The 24,444-nt window shown below is 41.9% G+C and overlaps 1 protein-coding gene across 1 annotated transcript; it reads right to left on the reverse strand.

The window, feature by feature from the left end:
* Positions 1-3,573: 3,573 nt before the first annotated feature.
* LOC145402084 (uncharacterized) lies at positions 3,574-24,040 on the reverse strand. The gene is made up of 2 exons (XM_080274192.1): positions 23,792-24,040; positions 3,574-6,048 (listed from the first exon to the last, which is right to left on the reverse strand). Exon 2 carries the CDS (start codon positions 5,959-5,961, stop codon positions 4,177-4,179), a length of 1,785 nt encoding a protein of 594 aa, XP_080130318.1. The 5' UTR covers positions 5,962-6,048; positions 23,792-24,040; the 3' UTR covers positions 3,574-4,176.
* Between the last annotated feature and the right edge of the window lie 404 nt (positions 24,041-24,444).

A 24,444-nucleotide genomic window follows, 5' to 3' on the forward strand; every position in this document is an offset into this window, starting at 1 on the left:
CAAAGTAAAAAAAAATTCTTCTTACATTTGCCAAAATAGAAAAATAATCTACCAGTAGGTATTTTACAGCCACAGGGTAAATGGCCACCAGAATTCCAGCAGTTTGCCCATGAACTTTTCTGTAACTCCTTAAGTAAGTTTGCTTAACACATTCCTGCATGAGCAGAACTAGGATTTTGCCCTGAAGAAAGATCAATAAACATATGTGCAATCAATTTCCTGTCATAACTTAGTTTTTTTATTTTTTATTTTTAGGGGGGGGGAGAGAAAAACTAGACACACAGGACAATTCTGCACTTTCCTTTGCTTGCTCTTCCTGAAAAGGAAAAATATAGAACCTATGATAATTTTCCCCTCTTTACTACAATTTGTTTTTAAACATGGAGGAATGGACATATGAAGACTGCAGCTTCCTGTTTCCTTAACCTTCCTGCAAAGCAAGTCATAAACATAAAGGGAATTGATCATGTATATGTCTGTGAATGGCACCCTCGTTTAGTGTTTAGTAATTGCTAACACAGAGTTTCTGGTACACTCCCAAGCTACCTGCCGCCTGCCAAGAGCTCACCTGGTGGGCAACTAATATTACTTTCATGTACATAGTGAGAAGCTTACACGTGTAAAAAATTAATGAAAAAAAAAGGGCAATTTACAATTTTACAGTGCCTCTACAACAAAGGCACAATCTTTTTTAAATATATATATAAAGGTTTACCCTACAGTTTCTAAAATTCAGTGCTGAACTACATGCACACTACTGGAATAAAATTAAGGTTCTTAAAATTAAACTTCCCACTCAGTCTTCACTGCTGCTATCAATGAACCACATCTTCACAATATTGTCCGCTCGTGTCCTCATTCTTAAGTATAACACGAAATTGATTTAAAAACTAACAGTGGACCTCAACTACATGAATGTTATAAATATCAGATAATCAGGAAATCTTAAAAACTGTCTTAAACAATATAATTCCTTAGCCGATAATCTTTACAACTTCCTGATTTTTCCACCAGAAGGCAATTCACTTCGCCTGAACCAAAATTGGTATAAGTTCATCATTTCACTCATCCATGATAGCACTTTTAAGATTTTCTTTTTTCCAATTCACAAATTCCACAAATACTGCACACTGACATACAGTAATGCAGAGTTCAACAAATCCCAGAGCACAGGATGTCTCTTTAAGGTCAAATTCACTAATGATCAATCCCCTAAACCACAATTCATGCTACACTGTGAACGCCCCGGATCCAACACTTTTCCCATAACACGCATCTGCACCCAACACCAACACATGCATTTCTTGGCATCAGAGACCTTGGCACCTCCCAAGCGTCAGTGCAACCACATCTTCCAATGCATAGATAAAATCAGTTAGGTACAAAGTTATCTTGTTATTCACATTGTCTTTGAACATAATACGGTAAGGTACTGCAAGTTAAAAGTTTTGGCATCAAATCGTCATATAAACATTGATCCATTTTCAATTTTTGGTCATGGGATGTAATTAAAAATTATTAGTATAAATACATAAACATCATATATAAACATATACTTAAGTATACACATATATACATACAAATATGTACATATACTGTGCTTACACACAAAACAAATTGCATCAAGTATTAGCTTTTTGCATTCTTCTTACTCTTTTGGCATTACATTTTATGTCAAAACCAACACAGTATTTGCTTAAAAATGCATAAGTAATCCTGCATTAGGCCACAAGGCTTCCTGTCCCCTTATTCTCTTTGGCAGTGGTCTTGTGCACATTACAATTCCATATCTTCTAACCACAACCATATCCACACAATCATGAACACCCAAAGACCTTGTAGAATCCTGGGAGATATACAATACTGTATACAGTACTGTACACTATTAATCTGTACAGTAACTTATCCTTTAGATTATTGTAATTTAGTGACATTACAACAAAGCTAGAGGTATGTGTAACCCTGTTCAATAACTGTACTAATTAGGCGACCTTTGTTGACAAACACAGAAGGTTTATTTACAGATAACCATGCAACTTGGACAGACCTGTGAAGGCTTCCTGTCATGTTAGCTGATTTTAATAAGCAAAATGAGGCCAGGGGATTACAAAGGCTTTGTGCTGTCCATGCTTTACATTATGTACAGTTCAGAAACCATGGGATTGGGAATGATGTGCGATGTGCCTGGGATACACACAAGGAGAGGTTCAAGGTTCATCCCATTACACTCTGTTACCCTGCCAACCTTACAGCTTTCACATCCAGCGTTTTGACAGCTAACTCTGCTCTCTACCAGCAACTGGGTAATTAAAAGGTACTGAGGAAGTGTGAGGTTTCCTGTCCTGCCTGAAATTTGCTATAGGTCACTGGGGTGTCACAATTTTAACATACTGTAAATGGTTTAGGAACTCCTGGGATAAACTGAAGTGAACCGTTAATCCACCTGAGTAATGTGTGACAAAACATCTTGACTTCAGGCTGTTAGGAAAACTTGATTCAGTCCTGCTCTTCAATGATCTGAGTCTGAGTCGACTATCCTCAGCTGAAGCACAAGACAACTGACAGGTACACACAACACAGAATTTCAAATGAACTTTGATTGTCCCACAGAATGATACCAGAGGTCTTTTACGTCACTGCATTTTAATTAGTAATAGATGGGGAGAGGGAGGGGATGATTAAGATGAGTGGAGGGCTTGTAGTTGTAGGAAGTACAAGTGATGAGTGACAACTGAGAAGCTTGGAGGCATTTTTGTTTTTGCCACCCAAAATACACCGGGATGGCTCACAAGGCAACTGTTGACACTGAATAAATATTACAAAATGAGCAAGAAACACCAGTATCAACTTGAAAAATTTACAAAACTGCTAAGCTTCCATACATACTCAATAATATTAATAAACGGCACCTGATGATCATTTTGGATAATCCATTTCTACTGAGGCTGAAAACCAATGCCTCTGCATACACACATTCAAGAAAAAAAAAAAAATGCTGAAGAGGAACAACATCTATTCAGTTCAACTCAAATTTGTACCACCTTACATGAACTGAGTCTAGTTTTCTATACAGTCTTTGGTCTCATGTTTTGCAATAGTAAAGGAGTACTGAGGAGGTGTGAGGGACATACTACAAAACACCAGTACAACACAACCTATCACAAATCACATTATATATCTGTTAAGAGGGGCTAATCCATTGTTTATATTTTACAGGGACATCTCCCTTTACATAAATTATTATTAATATACTGGTAAAGCATATCAGGGAATTCAAATTTGACCAACAAGACAAAACATACAGTATCTTGAAATACCATACAAACATAACAAACTAAATGCAGTCACTTAAGCTGCAAGTCAACTTTCTGATCAACATTTACATAGGTTGAAAATGTTAAGAACATCAACAGTATGTATAAATAATAAGACACAGAGGCAACAACAGTAAGCTCTCATTATATTTTAGTGATGTGTTCCAAAAGGCCAACATTTTATGCACATAACTGCAACTGTACACTGAAGAAACTGGCAAATCCAGTTCAATGGTACGGTACTGTAATAACGAAACCTGATGAGGCAATGTTTCTTTTACTACGCTGCTGAGGTTTTCCCAGCAAAAAAGATGTTCAAACAGGCATCTTATAATGAGGACTTGCTGTACATAAACTCTCTATGGGTTGCTGGTCAAGTACGGGTGTTCTGGAGCTGCCCCTTTGTCCTGGGAGAGTGTGTGTAAGGCCACGGCACTGAGGGAGGCTGCATCTGCCAAAGTTACACCTGAGAGCTCCACTGTCAAATTTACATGCTGGAAAACTAAAATACAACGTCACTGCCTTCCACTGCTCGCAAAAAATAAAGTCACCTTCAAAACTTTCCATGGCTGACAAGAAACATAAAAACAAAAAACTCTTCACCCTACAACAAACCGAAATATCACCCTCTGCACCTTGCATCATTCACAATGTACAATTAAATCCACCAACAGTTTCCAGTGCTTATAATGTAACGGAAAAAAATCTCCACTTACGCCCTTCATTGCTTACAAAAAGAATAAACAAATCTGCCACCACACTCTTTACTTCTCTGATCACAAGAATGTCAAAGTAAACACCATTCTCCAAGTCTCTAGTGTGGAGCAGAGAGATCCATTTGATGCTTGTCGAGCACTTGTGGCTACAAGGACCAGAGGGTGCGCACCTGCTCCCACTGGGCATAGGCGTGAGTGGGTTGGTACGGCTGCTGTGCAAAGAGCTTAGCATTGTCCTGGTAGTCAATGGGCTTCTTCTCTGGAGGAGGTACAACAGCATGCGTGCTGGGGCCATTATGGTAGGCCTTCTGGGGCATGGTGGCAGCCAACTGTTTGGTGTAGTCCGTGGTGGCAGGAGGGGCAGTAGCTGCAGCTGTTGCTACTGCTGCTACAGTGGCAGTTGTAGTAGTGTAGTCCACTCCCTTTCGCTCGCTGTGCACAAAGCGATGGCTGTTGAGATGACTCTCCTGGGTAAACTGCTTCCCACACTCCGGACACTCATAACGCTTCTTCTCGGCATGCACAAACTTGTGGCTGGCCAAATGGCTCTCCTGCCGGAAGCGCTTGCCACATTCATCACATTCGTAGGTCTTCTCTTGAGTGTGTACGAAGCGATGACTATTGAGATGGTTTTCTTGGGAGAATCTCTTTCCACAATCCTCACACTCAAACCTCTTCATATCATTAGTGTGGTTGTTGTGGATGAACTTATGCCCATTGATGTGGTTCTCTTGCGGTGCAGCCTGGACAGCAGCGGCTGCAGTGCTGGTGGTCTGGGTTACCTGGGCCGTTGGTGCTGCCACCACTGCCGCTGCTGCTGCTGTGGCCACTGCTGCTGCAGCCTGTTCTCCCCAATCTGGCCGTCGGTACTTCTTCTCCCCAGTGTGCACATACATGTGGGCATTCAGATGACTCTCCTGGATGAACCTCTTCCCACACTCCTCACACTCAAAGCGCTTGTCATCACTGTGTACAACACTGTGGCTGGTCAAGTGGCTCTTCTGAGCAAATTTTTTCCTGCAAACTTGGCACTCAAAGCGCTTCTCTTCACTGTGTACATAGCTGTGGCTGTTTAGATGACTCTTGCGAGTGTATCGCTTCCCACACACCTCACATTCATACCGCTTCTCACTGTGCACAATCATGTGACTGTTCAAGTGTGACTCCATAGAGAACCGCTTCCCACAGATCAGGCACTCGTACTTCTTGTCTACATTGTGCATCAGCATGTGGGCATTAAGGTGTATCCTCATGGCAAAGCGTTTATTGCAGACTGGGCACTCAAAGTTGCGGTCCATGGTGTGTATGAGGCTGTGGGTGTTGAGGTGAGTTTCCAGTGCAAACTTCTTGCCACAGATCCCGCACTCTAAGTTCTTCTCAGCTGTGTGGGAGTTCATGTGAGAATTAAGATGACTGCGTGCAACGAAACGTTTGCCACACTGACCACATTCAAAGCGTTTGTCTTTGACATGGACCAGCATGTGGCTGCGTAGATGAGACTCAATGCTAAACCTCTTGTTGCAAAGTTCACACTCGTATTTCTTGTCCTGTTGATGCACCAGCATGTGGCCATTCAAGTGGGCAGCCATGGTAAAGCGTTTGTCACACAGCTCACACTTGAAGTTCTTCTCAGCACTGTGAATGATCATGTGGCTGTCAAGATGGCTCTCCATGGTGAATCGCTTTTGGCAGAGTTCACATTCAAAGCGCTTAATCTTCCGATGCCAGACAATGTGGTTGTTGAGGTGGCTTTCCTGCGCAAAGCGCTTGCTGCATTCTTCACACTCATATGGCTTCTCTGAGCCCTGCAGCCATATGCCTACCTGTGTGGACATGTTGTTCTGTTGCTGTGTTGGCTGCTGTGGCTCCGGCATGGTTTGGCTGGCCGCATTGGCCCGCATAGGGTACTGAGGTGGCACTGCTTCCATCATGGTGGCTCCTTACAATGCCAAGAGGTCTTATAAATCACAGCCCCTCCTCTACTTTATTTTTTGAAGACCAGCTGCTCCACACAACTCCTGTAAAACAAAATGGTACAGAATACAATATCCAATAACTCTATTTCAAAAAGGTCTAAATTGAGGCTACATAAACAAGTTACTCTGCATGAAACAATATCTATTTACAGCATGGCATGACATGTCAGATAGGGCTACAACAAGTATCTTGAGTACATGGAGAAAGGAAAGAAGCAGGGTAGTCACAGGATCCTGTTTTTGGCCTTTCTCCATGTACTGAATACTGCTGGAGTCTTTGATGCTTTCTACATAAGAATTTTCAGGCCTTTTGTTCACTGATGATCCATCATTCCACACCACATCGCTGTTTCGTATACTCTTCTACTTTGTCTCCCCGTACTGCTATCAGTCAGCTTCTTCCAACCATTCTACTCTACTGTCACTTTCTCAGTCACCATTTGATTCAAATGACAACTATCTCAAGCTTTCTCACACACTCATTTACCATAACACAGTATTTACATTCTTTCTGCCATTATCACAAGTTCTTTCACCTTCAAACTCACCTCCAGCATATGTGACATATCATTTTCACCACACCATCTACAACCATTCTTCCCAGACTACCAAACAATCTATGCACTATGGTATCAGTACTGAAGTGTTTTGAGAAATGCTCCATGATTGAGTCAAGCAACAGCTTATCCAATGTTCTGAGCTTTGTCAATATACAGTAAGTATTGAATATGGCTGTCATGCTGCCTGAGTTGTGTCTATTTTACAATTTATTAAAGAAGAAATATTGCCAGACCGTGCATCCGCATGGGGGCAGGGGGGTGCACGAACACCAAATTCATGACGTCTGTACATGCATGCTGAAGTTGTATATGCATAGCCTAATGAGGTTATGTAATGAGAGTGACTGAGATTACAGAATGCTAGGTTTGGCTACTTTGGCATGTTTAGATGTGGTATATAAGCTTTTATCACGGGAATGAGCTGTGTGGCATCATGATTCATTGCAATTACATGATGAAATATAATAAATGAGGCCCTCTGGACCACAGGAGCACAAGTGCCAAAATCAATGTTTTGCATTATTAAAGGTTAAAGTTGATGTACATTCAAAGAACCGTAACATCATAACTAACTGATATTTTGAAGTAATTCAAGTGGCAGGATGTAGCTTGCCTAATAAGGATTTTAGTAGTAACAATTATGCAAATGGGGGAAAAATAAAAATATTGTTTATACCAAACAACAAACACAACGCCAAACCAAATGTTTGAAAGCAGGGGAAATAAATGCTCTTCCAGCCATACAAGAAGACTAATAATCACAAAGAGTAAACAAAAATGTAAGGAACATACATATATCTGATTTAATATTAACATAACAGAATAAACAAACACCTACAGTTGAAAGGACAGGTAGACTACAGCTGCACTCATACTGCTCATGGCAAAGGCCCACACTCTCATCTGCCACTCAGGAATTTCTACCCCCTAATGGTCACTCTGACAGTAATGAAAACAAAATAATAATCATACTGAAATGCCAAGATAACGCCATAATAGAACGAGAGAATGGTAAATCCACTGGCCGCCAAGCATGTACAACTCCTTGCAGGCTCGCAATACCGCAACCAGAGACACAATAGCACAAGTCCAGCACAACCCCCCCCCACCCCCCTACAGCCTTCCTCTGTTGCTCGCTCCCTCTCTCTTTCCTGCCACAATAAGGCTTTCTCATTGGCTGACATTCAGTGGAGAAAACACTGTGACTGATGGTGTAGGGGACGGTATGCATCCCCCACCGCCTGGTACCTTTCCTCCTCCTCACTATCCCTCCCCCCTCCTTTCCTCCTACCCCCCTATACTCCTCACCTCACTTCTAATGCACTAAAATGCTACTCCTGAACCCTAGTTTTACCAGACGCACTCCCATTGGCCCAGATTTCGACTTCTAGCTCTGCAAACACCAATGTGATTTGTCGCCAGTGTGAGTTGTCGTGGTGTGGTCCTGAAATGAACATCCTGCAGGTGCTTGGTGCAAGTTTGGATGCACCACCCATCTTAGTTACTGCAACTTCCAGCCTTATGTTTACTTCCCCCTTGGGACAAAGAGTGTCTCTCCACACAGAGGAATGATTGTCAAAGTGAGGGGAAAAAAACAAAATAAATAACAATAATAATAATAATGAGCCAGAGGGTGGAGGGGGGTGCTTGTGCTCCTGTGGTCCTAAGGGTCTTAAGTACATCATAGGTCTTGGCCAGTGGCTCGCTCCACCTCAGTAATGTAATATCCCAGGGACGAATCACATGCTGTATCTTTTTTTTTTTTTTTTTTTCCTATGATGTTACTCATATCCCTTACAATCCCTGGATGGATTCAGTTTGGTTTTTAAACACACAGGGAGAGGCTGCTTCAGTCTAGCTTTTCAGCGTGTTGGGGGTGGTTGTGCGAGACTGTGATACGGCCTCCTACACTTCTATCCTCTGATGGTGATGAGGAATTCATGACCTATAAATGGAGACAGACTGATCAGAGGTTGAATCTGCTATATATATGTGTCAACTGATGTCCATGATAGTGATTATGACCCATAAAAAGGCAGTAACAAGTCCCTCAGCATCAGTGGTGGGAATTCAAATACACTTTCAGCTACGAGTGGGTCATGGTCTTCCTCATATAGCATTTTCAGAGAAGATTTCACTATACAGTACACCCTTGATACTGTATAACAAACTAACTTGTACCAAACCTGAAAATTAAAGCTAGTAGTTTGTTTAAGCCAAAAACCATGCTGTTCAATAATTTCCCAGGCATCATGGCTTTTACCAAACAAGGATTGATAAATGTAGAGTGTTGTTCAGCTGTACAGTCATACACAATAACATACAGCTAGGCCTAAATGTCTAAATGACTCTTTTTGTCAATAAATGCTTTATTTATGGCTCCTCTCACGATGCTGGTCACCCAGAGACTGATGTGGTGTTCTATGGAATGTGGTGGAGTGCACATGTGTGTGTGTGTAAGGATGCCACGCTGGTTGGTGTTTCCAGTGTGTCCATTCTTTTACCAAACAAAATTCAAGACTCAAGGCATACAAGAACCTTGAGGCTTACAAATATTTTGCTGCAGGTTATGTTCATGGTTCTGGGACAATTCCCTATCACAATGATTCCCCTTCAGACAATTCTTCATCAAGACATGGACAAATCCCTGTCAACTCCCCTGGGCAAGGGGGGGAAAAGAACATTTCCTTTGTATCTCTGCTTGTCATATGAAGCAACTAAAAGGGGCCATTTTGTCTCCAATCTTTCCCTTCTTAATGTCTTCTTCATTTTTTTTTTTTTTCCTCTACTACCTCTCCTTGATATTTCTATGCTTTTACTTGCCTTTATTTTCCCTCTACCCTTACCAGATTACACATTTAGTTTGATGGCAAGAATACAGGACGTCCCCGTTATAACAATGAGATGCGTTTGGAAAAACCCATCGCTGAGCTGGAGTATCGGTTACCAGGGACGTTAAAACACTGAGAGTATAGGGATGCATTTGGGAGCCTTGGGATCCCCCCCCCCTCCAACCAAGTCCAAAACCCACCCAAATGAATCCAAAAACAATTTTCTAGCTCACCTAAACCCACCAATAGCTTTAAAACAAGGCAAACTAAGCCTAAAAGCAGTTTATAACTCACCTAAACCCAAAAATAATCTCTGAAAATGGAAAAAATCAAACTTTGCAAACTGTATATACCCTAAAATAATAGTGTTCACCCCACCTATGACTAAAACACATTAATCTAAGTCTAAAAACAGTTTGTAAATCAACCTAAACTATAAGGACCTCCCATTAATGTCTACCCTTTCTCTCTTCCTAGGTCAAGCCATTCAACCAACTGACCTATTATGCCACTTCTTTGCAAAGCCACTTCAGTGCAGCATGAAGACCTCTTCAAAGTCTGTAAATCAACAAGCAAAAGCCGATTAATATCGGTATCGGTATGGGGGGGGGGGGAATTATGCGATAATCCGAATCGTATCAAAACAGGTTGTATAATGATGAAAAATATATACCGGTAGATGTTTGTTTTACCCAATGACCCTAGAGGCTACTACTTATTTCTCCACCACTTTAGGTGGAGCATTGTGGTGTGGATGTGGATGTGATAGGAAGCATTAGGAGGAATACACTGAGGTGGTTCGGCCATGTGGAGAGGATGGAGGGTGAAAGACTGACGAAGAGTGTGTATGTGAGTGAGGTGGAGGGTGGAAGAGGGAGGGGGAGGCCGAGGATGAGATGGAGGGATGGGGTGGAGAGGTATATGAGAGAGGGGGATGTGAGTTGGGAGCAGGGCAGTGAAATGGCGGGGGACAGGGTGACGTGGAGGCAGTTTGTTTGTGACCACCCCGAACGGGATTGAGGCATCTGGCAATAGATAGATAGATAGATGTAGGTGTGAACTAAGACTGTAATTATTTTTCAAAGATACAGTCATATCCCACATTCTACTGAATGTTGTAAATTGTAAAATGCTTGAACTAAATCATACACAATATTTAGAACATCATCTAGGTTAATTCTATGCTGCCCCATAAGGAGCGTAGGAGTCGGGGGCTAGGCAAGTTGGTCCTGACATTTAAGATGAGAATGACCAGCCTCACTCATCACTGAGTGGCATTATGTGAACAATAAAACCCCAACCATCCCTTGGACATAAACCTACAGCAGCTCAATCCGATTGGAGTGCCTTAATTACCCACTAAACCACCAGGCGCCATAATCTGGTTATGTGGTTACCATCCAGCGTGGTAAATGATGTACACTCAACCCTCGGCTATCATGGGTTCCACGTAGCATATCTCGCTATCATGCCTATATAAAAAACTCCCCAAATACCTTTATCATGCACTAAATGCCTGTTATCGCACACTGCAAATGTTCGAAAATTTCAAAAAGGCCAGGCTCCAGTGCTCCGCCCAGCCAACAAAAGCTTCACTCTGTGATTGGTCGTGTGATGTCAGCGCCAGCCGAGCGCTGATTGGCCGCCTGACCGAGTCTCCTGCCCACCAAACCATTCAAGTGCGCGCCCTCAGACCATGAACAGTGATAGCAAGAACAATAACCTTTTTTATGATATGACCATGGCCAACGAACCCCCTCCCCGTCCCCCTACCATCACCCAACATAATGCTGCGGCACCTGGCAGGGAAACAAAAAAGAGGAAGAACCTAAGTTAAGCAGATAAACTGGAAATGTGAAATTTACAGAGAATGGTGAGACCAAGCAAAGTGTGGGGAAGAAACATAACATTAATGAATCAACTGTGAGGGGTATTTATAAGAAACGTGATCACATAATAAAACATGCTCATTTTTAGACTATTATATATTAATATGTGGTACAAAAAAGGTATCTTAGGGGTAAATATTGAGGTCATGGCACCAATTAAAATTATTACCATAAGTTCTTCAGTTCGGCTATCACAGTTTCGGCTATAGCGCAGCCATAGCAGGACCAATTGGGAGTGATAGCCGAGGGTTGAGTGTACAGGAAACCATTTGGCTTGTCACTCAACGCAGAGTCACCCACAGGCAGAAGGAAGGGGACAGAGTGAAGGAAAGAAAAACAGAAGAGCGAGTGTAAAGTCATCCATAGGCAGAAGGAAGCGGAAAAGATGAAGGAAAAAAGGACAGAAGAGGGAAGAAGGAAGACAGGTAAGGGCAGACACCCAAAGCAACACTACATCCAGCAAGTGCATGGTGAGCACCCCCAGCTACCACAAATTAATCTTTAGCAAAATGTATATAATTAAATCACATACAAAATTTAATTAATGCTGCTCTTCAGAAATTCATTCCTAAATTTGGAGTGTATATGAGTGAGGTGGAGGGGAGAAGAGGGAGGGGGAGGCCAAGGATGAGATGGAGGGATGGGGTGGACAGGTATATGAGAGAGGGGGGTGTGAGTTGGGAGCAGGGTAGTGAAATGGCGGGGGACAGGATGACGTGGAGGCGATTTGTTTGCGGCCACCCCAAACGGGATTGAGGGGTCTGGCAATAGATAGATAGACAGATAGACTTGCAAATCTAATTTTGTTTAGCTAACAAGAAAAAATGCTGATACAGTACTTGATAAAATATATATTAATACATATATTAAATGAAGTACGTGAAAGGGTGCAGCAGGGAAGAAAGGTTGCTGGTTCCTTGAAAGCAGTGATAAGAAACAGGGAAGTGAGAATGCAAGTGAAAAAGCTACTACATGACAGTATTGTGATACCAACTCTAATATAATATTATGGAAGTGAAGCTTGGACGTTGTTGGAGGGACACAAGTCAAGAGTGAGAGCAGTGGAAGTGAGTTATTTGAAAGGAGCCTGCTGAGTCACATGGAGAGACAGACTGACAAATGAGGAAGTGAGGGAGTGTTGTGGTGTGGATGTGATAGGAAGCATTAGGAGAAACACACTGAGGTGGTTTGGCCATGTGGAGAGGATGGAGAGTGACGGACTGACGAGGAGAGTGTATGTGAGTGAGGTGGAGGTGGGGAGAGGGAGAGGGAGGCCAAGGATGAGACAGAGATGGAGTGGAGAGGTATATGAGAGAGGGGTGTGTGAGCTGGGAGTAGGGCAGTGAAATGGCGGGGGAGAGAGCAACACGGAGGTGATTTGTTTGTGGCCACCCCGTACGGGATTAAGGCGTCTGGCAACAGATCTTAGATAGACAGAATATTAAATGAAACATATTAATAAAATATACTGAATATATTTAATAATGTTAATGAAATATTTCAAATACATTAACGAAAAGGGCAAAAAGAAATGTGTGGTAATCATACGGGCATTTGTCTTAGTGTAACAGGAAAAGTGTACGGTAGGATACTTACTGACAGAGTTAGGAAGTAACAGAGGAATAAGTAGGCGAAGAACAAGGAGGTATTAGGAAGGGAAGAGGTAGCATAGATCTGATATTCATTCTTAGGTCTTCAGTGGAAAAGTTTCTAGACAAAGGGAAGAAGTTGTATGCGGCGTATACGGCCTCATGGATTTGGAGAATGCATATGACAGGGTAGACAGACAAGGAATATGGAAAATATTAAGACTATATGGAGTAAACAGGAAGTTGCTGAATGCCATGAAGAGTATGTATGAGGGCACTAAGCCTGCACTACATATGGATAGTGAACTAAGTGAATTTTTAAATCTTCAATGTTGGACAGAAACAGGGATGTGTCATGTCTCCATGGTTGTTCAATATAGATGGGGTTATAAAAGAGATACAAGGTAGGGCAGTGGATGTTGGAGCAGCTTTAATGAGAATGGTTAATGTTTGGAAACTCCCTGTACTACTATTTGCAGATGATACTGTACTGTCAAATGAAGACAAAAGGCAACTGCAGGGCTTGGTGAATGAGTCTGGGAGTGTGTGTAAGAAATGGAATCTAAAGGTAAATGTTGGGAAGAAGAATAAAGTTACGGTCTTTGAGAGAACTGAAGTCACTGGATGCACAGTAAGGTTGGATGATGAGGAAAAGGAAAATGTTAGTGCATTTAAGTACTTAGGTGGTGTGCTGAGCAATGATGGAAGTTCGGAAGGTGAAGTGCTTAAAAGGGTACAACAAAAAAGAAAGGTTGCTGGTTCTTTGAAAGCAGTGATAAGAAACAGGGAAATAAGCATGGAAGTAAAAAGGTCACTACATGACAGTACAGGTATACCACAGTTTAACAATGCAATTGGTTAAGTAAAATCCCATCACTAGGCATGGTATCATACATCGGGGTAGATTTAGCATGTAAAGTATAGGCATGTGTTTTGGAGCCCTGGGTATCCCCCCCAAGCAAGTCCTATACCCATCCAAATGAGTCCAAAAACAAGTTTATAGCCAATCTAAATGGCCTAACAGCTTTAAAAGAAGCTAACCTGAGCCTGGAACCCATTAATTACTCACCAAAACCAACAAATAAAATCTAAAAATCATCAAATATACGTCTGGAAAAAATGAACTGAATGAAAGGAAGGCAATGATTGATTATGTGTGTGTGGATAAAAGGATGCAAAGATGTGTAATGGATGCAAGACCATATAATGGTTGGGGGAGTGGACTTTCTAAAATGGAGAAATAGAAGGGAAGGACGTGAGGAAGGAGTATAAGCAAGGAGAGTAGAAAGGTTACAAGAGGATGAGAAAAAGCCAGAATATAAGAGAGAAGTAGAGGAACGATTAGGTAAATATGAATTGGAGCAGACGGGAGACGTGGAAGGTGTGTGCAAGATATTCAAAGAAGAAATGTGTGCAGCATGTGAGGTGGTGTGTGGGGTGAAGAGAAGACGAATGGGGGTGCAAGGAACAGCATGGTGAAATGAAGAGGTGAGACAGACTGTGGCACAAAAGAAAAAGGCATATAGTGAATGGATGAGAAATAGGGGCGTGGAAGAAGTCGAGAGACGGAAGAGAGAGTTACATGAAGAAAGGAAGAAAGAGGTGAAAAGAAGAGAGGGGATGAGAAATTTGGAAGGAATTTGAGTGTCAAGTGGAGGGAATGTAAAAAAATGTTCTGGAAAGAGGTAAAGAGAGTCAGACAGGGTGGCAATGAAGTTAGTGCGGGAGTGAGAGATAAAAATGGTAGATTACCGGTACTAGTGGAGAAGGGAGAAAAAGTGAGCAGATGGAGAGAACACTTTAATGAACTGTTGAACAAAGAGAATGAAAGTAATGCGAGTATAAGTGGCTGGGGAATGGCTGGGAGAAGGAGGGAGGTGAGAAGACAGGAAGAAATCAGTAGGATGCAAGTTGTGGAGGCAATGACGAAAGTCAGAAGGGGGAAAGCCCCAGGAATTGATGGAGTGTGTGGTGAAATGCTGATGCATGGGGTAGAGATAGTACTAGCATGGATGTGGAAGATGTGCAGATTGGCCTGGGAGGAAGGGAGAGTCCCAGAGGATTGGAAGTCAGGTATAATTATTCCCTTGTAGAAAGGGAAAGGGGAAAAAGAAGTGTGTGGTAATCATAGGGGAATTTGTCTTCTTTGTGTAATACGAAAAGTATACGGTAGGATACTTATTGACAGAGTTGGGGAAACAACAGGGGAATTAGTTGGAGAAGAACACGGAGGCTTTAGAAAGGGAAGAGGTTGTGTAGATCAGATATTCATTTTTAGATCTTTAGTGGAAAAGTCTCTAGAGCAGGGAAAGAAGTTGTATGCGGCCTTCATGGATTTGGAGAAAGCATATGACAGGGTGGATAGACAAGGATTGTGGAAAATATTAAGAATATGTGGAGTAGACGGGAAGTTGTTGAATGCTGTGAAGAATACGTATGAATGTGCTAAGGCCGCAGTGCGTGTGAACAGTGAACTGAGCGAGTTTATCTATTTGAAGGTTGGATTGAAACAGGGATGTGTCATGTCTCCATGGTTGTTCAATCTGTAAATGGAAGGGGTTATAAAAGAGAAACAAGATAGGGCAGTGGATGCTGGAGTGGCCCTGGTGAGAGAGGGCAGTGTTTGGAAACTCCTTGTACTGTTGTTTGCAGATGACACTGTGTTAAGTGAAGACGAAGGGGAGCTGCAAGGCTTGGTGGATGAGTTTGGGAGAGTGTGTAAGAAACAGAATCTAAAGGTGAATGTAGGGAAGTGTAAAGTTATGGTCTTCAAGAGAGGTGAAGTCAGTGAATGTACAGTGAGGATGGATGATGATGAAATGGAAAATGTGAGTACCGGTACGTTTAAGTACTAGGGTAGTGTGATGAGTAAGGATGGAAGTTTGGAGGGTGAAGTGCTTGAAAGGGTACAACAAGGAAGAAAGGTTGCTGGTTCCTTGAAGGCAGTGATAAGAAGCAGGGAAGTGAGCATGGAAGTGAAAAGTTATTACATGACAGTACTGTGATACCAACTATAATGTATGGAAGTGAAGCTTGGACGTTGTTGGAGGGACACAAGTCAAAAGTGACAGCAGTGGAAATAAGTTATTTGAGAGGAGCCTGTGGAGTCACATGGAGAGACAGACTTACAAATGAGGATGTGAAGGAGCGTTGAGGTGTGTATGTGGATGTGACAGGAGGCGTCAGGAGAAACACACTGAGGTGGTTTGGCCATGTGGAGAGGATGGAGAGTGAGAGACTGATGAGGAGAGGGTATGTGAGTGAGGTGGAGGGGGAGAGAGGGAGGGGAAGGCCAAGGATGAGATGGAGGGATAGAGTGGAGAGGTATATGAGAGAAGGGGGTGTGAACTGGGAGCAGGGCAGTGAAATGGCAGGGGACAGGGTGACGTGGAGGCAACTTGTTTGTGGCCACCCTGCATATGGGATTAAGGCATCTGACAATAGATATATAGACAGATAGATAGAAAAAATCAAACTTAGTAAACTGTACCCCAAAAAACAATGTTCACCCCACCTGTGACTAAAACACATTAATATAAGTCAAAAAACAGTTTAGGGGTATCAAGTATCGAAGTATACCTGTATAGCGATACCAACTCTAACATATGGAAGTGAAGCCTGGACCTTGTTGGAAGGCCAAAAGAGTGAGAGCAGTGGAAATGGGTTATTCGAGCAGAGCATGTAGAGTTACCTGGAGAGAGACACTGACAAATGAAGAGGTTAATGAGCATTGTGGTGTGGTTGTGGATGTGACAGAAAGCATTATGAGTAATACATGGAGGTGGTTTGGTCATGAGGAGGATGGAGTGAGTGAGACTAACAAGGTAAGAGTGTACTGTATATGAGTGAGGCACAGGAGGGAGAGGGAGGGGGAGGTCAAGGATGAGAAGGAGGAATGGCGTGGAGAGGTATAAGAGAGAGGGGTGTGTGAGCTGCGAGCAGGTCAGTGAAATGGTAGGGGACCGGGTGACGTGGAGGCGATTTGTTTGTGACCACCCCTTACGGGATTAAGGCGTCTGGCAATAGATAGCAGAATATATTACAGTACATCAAAATATCGCAATTGTTCGTTTAGTTTTTTTATTTTGACTTTTATTTTAAAGAAGTAAAAAATGAAAACTGTTCTATGGCATACTTTTATATTCTAAAATGTTAAGCCATACTAATATGCAAATATAGTACAGTAACGTCTCTCTCACTCGGCAAATAACTGTAAACATAAAGCACATACCGTAACTTTTGAGCTTTCCTAAAAATACACACCACTCAAACATTAGTCGAAGAGTAAACACATAACACTGTACAGTAGCTTCTGAATCTAAACGAAATCTTGGTAATTAGTGATGTATGAAACGCATAACGTATGTAAGCTTCTGGTCACTGCTCAAAATATAAAATACGGCATTTATACTAGAATGTACCATACCGATACATAAAATCTTGGCCAGTTGGTCATTAGTCATAAAATGAAACAACACTTGTACTTATAAGTAACATTTTGATCATTAGCCACCTCAAGCAAAACTAGCCTAGAGTTAATGCATTGTGGAAATAATGTAATCAAATCATCCAATCATCTAATCCTGTGTTGCCCCATGAGGGATGTAGGAGCCTGGGGCTATGCAAACTGGTCCTTACATTTAAGATGAAAGTGACCAGCCTCACTCATCCACGAATGGCATTAGGTGAGCTATAAACCCCAACTATCCCTTGGATATCCATCAACACACCCATATCCCACACTAAGCCCTCTTCCTCCCATCATTCCCAGATACAGTATCACCTTTTGCTCCCCAAACCTCACCCCCACAACATCCTGGAGAATGGTATTGGTTACAGCACTACCTCTTCAACTCCAAGACCACTTCAATACCAAGAACACTCCTACACCAAATCAACGTCTACATCTCCTTCCCTGTTTCTGTTGCACTGCTAGTCTTAGCTTTGAATTACAGTAGGCTAGTGCTAAATGGTCCTTGATACCTGGTGCTCGGAATCCACTATTCAATTCGGTTCAATTCCTGTCAAGAGACCTGGCATCATCTGGATATTTTGTAAGAACCATCATTCTTCTAATATCATATGAGAACAGAACTGAGTACTGTATTATGGAAAAATTTATCGTACAATGTCTGACAGTATTTTCCGCTAATACTATTCATTTGATGCCACACAATAGAAATCAACCAGCATCCTATTCCAAGTCCACACAATTCAAGCACTATCATATCTGCTAAATAAACTGATATACCCAGTATAAATAAATGACAGGAGGTCTGGGCAGCAAACTGTACTGACAGAGTACAGAAGTCCTGATCTGTTGTGACAGAACTGACGTGATGGGGAACAGTCCTGGAACCAAAGGAACATGCTTTCACACAAAGTAACTATATAGTCAACAGAACAAAATCCTTAAGCCTAAATTTCATGGTCTGTGCCTGTTATATTTGAACTCATTTATGATTAAGCTATTCATCCATACATGATGATGGGCAACAGAATCTTGTAAGTAGAACCTGATTCACCCCTGATAAAGTGAGAACTACAATCAGGAGTACAGGGTCGGTGTCCAGCCACCTCTCTTTATGGCTGCTATCCCACCTGTCTCACTTTTTGTAATCAACAGGAACTTGACAGAATAAGATATTATTCTTCCCTTGCCTGTTTGTACAGCCAGCAGCAAAACAGTTGTATGGCATGCATATGAAATAATAACTGATCAGAATAAAATACTGAACATACTAGGATGGTCCAGTGCTGCTGTTCAGGGACTGTATAATTTCATTTGCTAGCACAAACGTGCAATGGTAACATAATTACAAGTCCTCCATAGTTATGGTGCCCAGTGTCTTGCTTTTAGGTGGGACAGTCCTGCATTTTTTAACTTGTCTGTCCTGCTTTTTAAATTGTGACTAAAATGTCTCACTTTTTGAGCCAATTGTCTTAAATGTCCTGCTTTTAAAAAATTACCGTAACATTAGATAGTAGGAGAATGGATGTGGAAGATGTGCAGGTTGGCCTGGGAGGAAGGTAGAGTCCCGGAGGATTGGAAGTCAGGTATAATTATTCCCTTGTACAAAGGAAAAGGGGAAAAAGAAGTGTGTGGTAATCATAGGGGCATTTGTCTTCTTAGTATAATAGGAAAAGTGTATGGTAGGATACTTATTGACAGTGTTAGAGAAAGAACAGAGAAATTAGTTGGAGAAGAACAGGGAGGCTTTAGGAAGTGAAGAGGTTGTGTAGATCAGATATTCATTCTTAGATCTTTAGTGGATGGTGAGCTGAGTGAGTTCTTTGATCTCAATGTGGGACTGAAACAGGGGTGTGTGATGTCTCCATGGCTGTTTAATATATATATGGATGGGGTTGTAAAGTAGGTGCAAGGTAGGGCAGTGGATGTGGGGGTGGCCCTAATGAATGAGGGTGAGATTTGGAAGCTTCCGGTGTTGCTGTTTGCTGATGATACAGTATTGTTGAGTGAAGATGAATGGGAGTTGCAAGGTTTGGTGAATGAATTTGGGACAGTGTGTAGGAGGAGGAAGCTGAAAGTTAATGTAAACAAAAGTAAAGTTATGGTGTTTGAGAGGAATGAAGTCACAGAGTGTGCAGTGAGGTTGGATGGTGAGGATATGGAGAATGTGAGTGCATTCAAGTACTTGGGTAGTGTGATGAGTAAGGATGGAACTTTGGGGGGTGAAGTGCATGGGAGGGTACAGCAGGGAGGAGGGGTTGTTGGTACACTGAGAGCAGTGATGTGAAATAGGGAGGTGGGTATGGAAGTTGAGAAGTCGCTGCGTGATGGTGTTGTGATCCCTACCCTGACGTATGGAAGCGAGGCGTGGACCTTGCAAGAGGGGAACAAGTCAAGAGTGAGAGCAGTGGAAATGAGTTACTTGAGAGGAGCATGTGGAGTGACGTGGAGGGACAGGTTGACGAATGAAGAAGTGAAGGAACGTTGTGGGGTAGATGTGGATGTGGTTGAAAAGATTAGGAGAAATACACTGAGGTGGTTTGGACATGTGGAGAGAATGGAGAATGAAAGACTGACTAAGAGAGTGTATGTAGGTGAGGTGGAGGGAGGGAGAGGGAGGGGTAGACCGAGGATGAGGTGGAGGGATGGAGTTGAGAGGTATATGAGGGAGGGGGGGCTGAGTTGGGGGGAGGGGAGTCAAATGGTGGGTGATAGAGTGACTTGGAGGCGTTTTGTCTGCGGCCACCCTTTGCGGGATTAGGGCGTCAGGCTATAGATAGATAGATCTTTAGTGGAAAAGTTTCTAGAGAGGGGAAAGAAGTTGTATGCGGCTTTCATGGATTTGGAGAAAGCATATGACAGGGTGGATAGACAAGGACTGTGGAAAGTGTTAAGAATATATGGAGTAGATGGGAAGTTGCTGAATGCTGTGAAGAGTATGTACGATGGTGCGAAGGCTGCAGTGCGTGTGGATGGTGAACTAAGTGAATTTTTCTCTTTGAAAGTTGGTTTGAAACAGGGATGTGTCATGTCTCCATGGTTGTTCAATCTGTACATGGATGGGGTAATAAAAGAGGTACAAGGTAGGGTAGTGGATGTTGGAGTGGCCCTGGTGAGAGAGGATAGTGTTTGAAAACTCCCTGTACTGTTGTTTGCAGATGATACTGTGTTGTTGAGTGAAGATGAAGGGGAGCTGCAAGGCTTGGTGGATGAGTTTGGGAGTGTGTGTAAGAAACAGAATCTAAAGGTGAATGTAGGGAAGAGTAAAGTGATGGTCTTTGAGAGAGGTGAAGTCAGTGAATGTACAGCGAGGTTGGATGGTGAGGAATTGGAAAATGTGAGTACGTTTAAGTACTTGGGTAGTGTGATGAGTAAGGATGGAGGTTTGGAGGGTGAAGTGCTTGAAAGGGTACAGCAGGGAAGAAAGGTTGCTGGTTCTTTGAAAGCAGTGATAAGAAACAGGGAAGTGAGCATGGAAGTGAAAAAGGCACTACATGACAGTATTGTGATACCAACTCTAACATATGGAAGTGAAGCTTGGACGTTGTTGGAAGGACACAAGTCAAGAGAGAGCAGTGGAAATGAGTTATTTAAGAGGAGTCTGTGGAGTCACATGGAGAGACAGGCTGACGAATGAGGATATAAAGAAGCGTTGTGGAGTTGATGTGGATGTGATAGGAAGTGTTATGAGGAACACACTGAGGTGGTTTGGCCATGTGGAGAGGATGGAGAGTGAAAGACTGATGAAGAGAGTGTATGTGAGTGAGGTGGAGGGGGGAAGAGGGAGGGGGAGGCCGAGGATGAGATGGAGGGATGGGGTGGAGAAGTATATGAGAGAGGGGGGTGTGAGCTGGGAGCAGGGCAGTGAAATGGCGGGGCACAGGGCGACTTGGAGGCGATTTGTTTGTGGCCACCCCAAACGGGACTGAGGCGTCTGGCAATAGATAGATGACCTTTTATGAAATGATGTTGAATTAGTAAAATTATGCATAATCTAAACCAAATGAAATACCAGTACCAAACTATTAATATAAAATCTGTAATACTCACTGACTTAGCTTTGGTGGTGGTATTATTATTATTATTAGTAGTAGTAGTAGTAGTAGCCTAGTAGTAGTAGTAGTAGTAGCCTAGTAGTAGTAGTAGTAGTAGTAGCCTAGTAGTAGTAGTAGTAGTAGTAGTAGCCTAGTAGTAGTAGTAGTAGTAGTAGTAGTAGCCTAGTAGTAGTAGTAGTAGTAGTTCCCCAGGCAGTCTGGCCAAAAAGTCCCAGGTCCCTAAGGAAGGCCATAGGAGAGATCGGGCTTTCCCACACAGCACTCAAGGAGTGTATGTTGTGTTGCTGTTACCAGGCTCTCATGGGGCCTGAGAACCTGGTAACTTTGGTTAGACCATTCACCATTCCATATGGTATGTTCGGAGTTCATTTGAGACGTTAGTGTTTGATTAGCAGCCTCAGGGTGAGGTGTAGCGCAGCAGCAGTCATTGTCACTTGCATAACAGCATAGTTAATATTTATTCATGTGACAATGTCCTGCTTTTGGATCCAATAAACCTGGTCACCTTCTCTATGGTGCTTATAAAATTTTTAAAATTTCCACACAGAAGGGGTTGAATTAAGTCTCTCCTTGTCACTACCACTAATACTCACTCAGAACAGTTAAAGTGTAAGCTTTAACCCATGGTCTGTACATTATATACCTTTTTTTTATCCCCCCCCCCCGTGCAATGCACAAAAAATTAAATTTTATTTTTAAGTTTTTGTTTATTATAAACTTGAAGATAAACATCCGGGGCATCATCTGGTGAAAAAAAAAATCTCTTCGTCTTTGCACAGCGCCATGCACAAGTTTGTGTAGGGGTGTAGTGAAAAAAAAAAAAAAAGTTTTTGTTTATTTTACACTTGAAGATATAAAAACCAGGGCAATATCTGGTGAAAAAGAAAAAATCTCTCTCTCTCCGTCTTTGTGTAGCGCCATGCGTAAGTTTGCGTAGGGGTGGAGTGGTTAGCGGTGATGCACAGCCACTGGAAGGTTAGCACAGCCTGAGCTGTGGATCACAATGCGACACTACCCAGCCTGAGCTTTGGCTTGCAATCCATGGGTTAAATGATGACAATTATTGTTCAAACTGCTGTACATTTACCTGAATGACACCATTCTTCTCACAAACAAGGAAATCCCATTCATCACAGTTATCACTCATTACTTTTAATGGTTACAGCCTAGAACTGGAGAACAAATACTGTACATCCAGTTCTCATTGTAATGAACTTTCTTAAAATAATGTCCTTTTTTTCCTATTACTTTCTTAAAAATATGGAAAATATTGGATAAAAATTTAGCAAAGCCTCAACTGGAATTCAAGCATTTTAAAGTGTTTCTGTTTATATCACCTAATTTTCTGACACTTTTCTACTATAACAATTGTTACAAATTAACTCTTCCCCCTCCTTGGTAGTCATTCATCTCCCCTGAGGGATCATTAGTAACCCCTGGGGTCACTGACAATGCTGTCAGTGAAAAAAAAAAAGGGTTAGCAAATGAAATATAAACAGAAAACACTACAAAATACTTGGATTCAAGTTATGGCTTCTATATAGCACCCAAATATTCCCACTAAAGTTACAGTTCCACTTCTACCTATAGGCCTAACCTATTTGCTAGTTCCCCCAACTTATGGCACCAGATTAATGGAAAAAGCTGATAATTTGGAACACATCCCATACAGGAAGACCTGTATTAAATCTTCAATACATCAAACATGGATCTCCCAATTATTTATCAAAACTTAAGATAAAGCTATCATACTCTGAATTTCACATTAATAAAACTTTCATGGCATTTAAATTAGTGAACACACAGCACTCATTTCCATCAACTAATAACAATTCACCCAGGTCTTCTCTGCTCCTTAAAATAGTCAAAAAGTTTTAGAATTTCTGAACATTTTAATAAACATTTCATAGTGACGAGGAAGCACCATCTAACAATTAATTTTTCCCACTTTAGCTTGCTCTTCTCTCGCTACACATAATTAACTCTGGCCATTACACACTTCAAAGGATACGAGTATAAGACCAAAAATAAAAATAATAATAGAAGAACGATATAAAATAAGGAGCTAGGAAGCAGCACTTGAAATTATCGGTACGACAATCCAGTCATACATAAACACTGACCAATTCCTTTAAGTTTCACTTCTCGCTTAATTCGCAGTGGCCTGACATGGGGTCCAGAGGTCACCGGGCACCCACCATGGCAGGAAAATGGTGAAATAATGGGAGTCGAGGAGGGAGAGGCAATTTTCTTCTACCTTCGTGACGGCCACCATTTATCGAATTTCATGGCAGTGTTCCATTTTTCCCATTACTCCCCCTTCCCCATCATCCCAGGGACCTAAAAACCATGCATTCCGTTCGTAAATATCACAGTTCAAACGCACTAACCTTAAAATGGAGTTAAATGTGAAAAATTGCAGAGAAAGGCAGCCATTCCTCTGTTAGGCGTTATGGCGTCTTTTTGTTGGGGTAGAAAGGCGTTTCCTGCGACCACAATATATTTTCCTTTTTTAACCGCATTTGGGTCTATTTTCCCCATTCATTCCATCCTGCCAAGACCCCAGTGGAGGTGTGTGTTAATTTCGAAAGGTTAAGAGTGCCTTTGGGTTAAAATACACGCTCATAATTTCGATTCGAGTTACGAACGAAATCCTGGCTGATATTCACCAACTAAGCAACTGCCAGCCAATATTTGACCCTGATATCGTGCTTAATATCGTACGTTAAAGCCTAAACGTACGTCCGAAATCCTCTAATTAATGCATCATAATGTCAGCAGTAATAGACATGTCAAGAATATCACCAGCACACTCTCTTTCAATATATTAAATTGTTTTTCAGACTATTTTGGAATATTTCCTTGAAAGAAAATGGTTAAATAGAAAAGCGAAGAAAACGTTAAAGTAAATAATTCTATTTCAAGAATGACCAAAGTAAAATACAACCTAAGCCTATGCATAGCAAGAAGTTTTAATGATTTTTTATATGTAACTCTAAACATATGATATTTAAAATGTACTGATATTCGATATGGTCAGAAA

This window comes from Coenobita brevimanus, chromosome 57, assembly GCF_032717465.1.
Source record: "Coenobita brevimanus isolate Jiangsu-jjx chromosome 57, ASM3271746v2, whole genome shotgun sequence".
Taxonomy (NCBI): domain Eukaryota; kingdom Metazoa; phylum Arthropoda; class Malacostraca; order Decapoda; family Coenobitidae; genus Coenobita; species Coenobita brevimanus.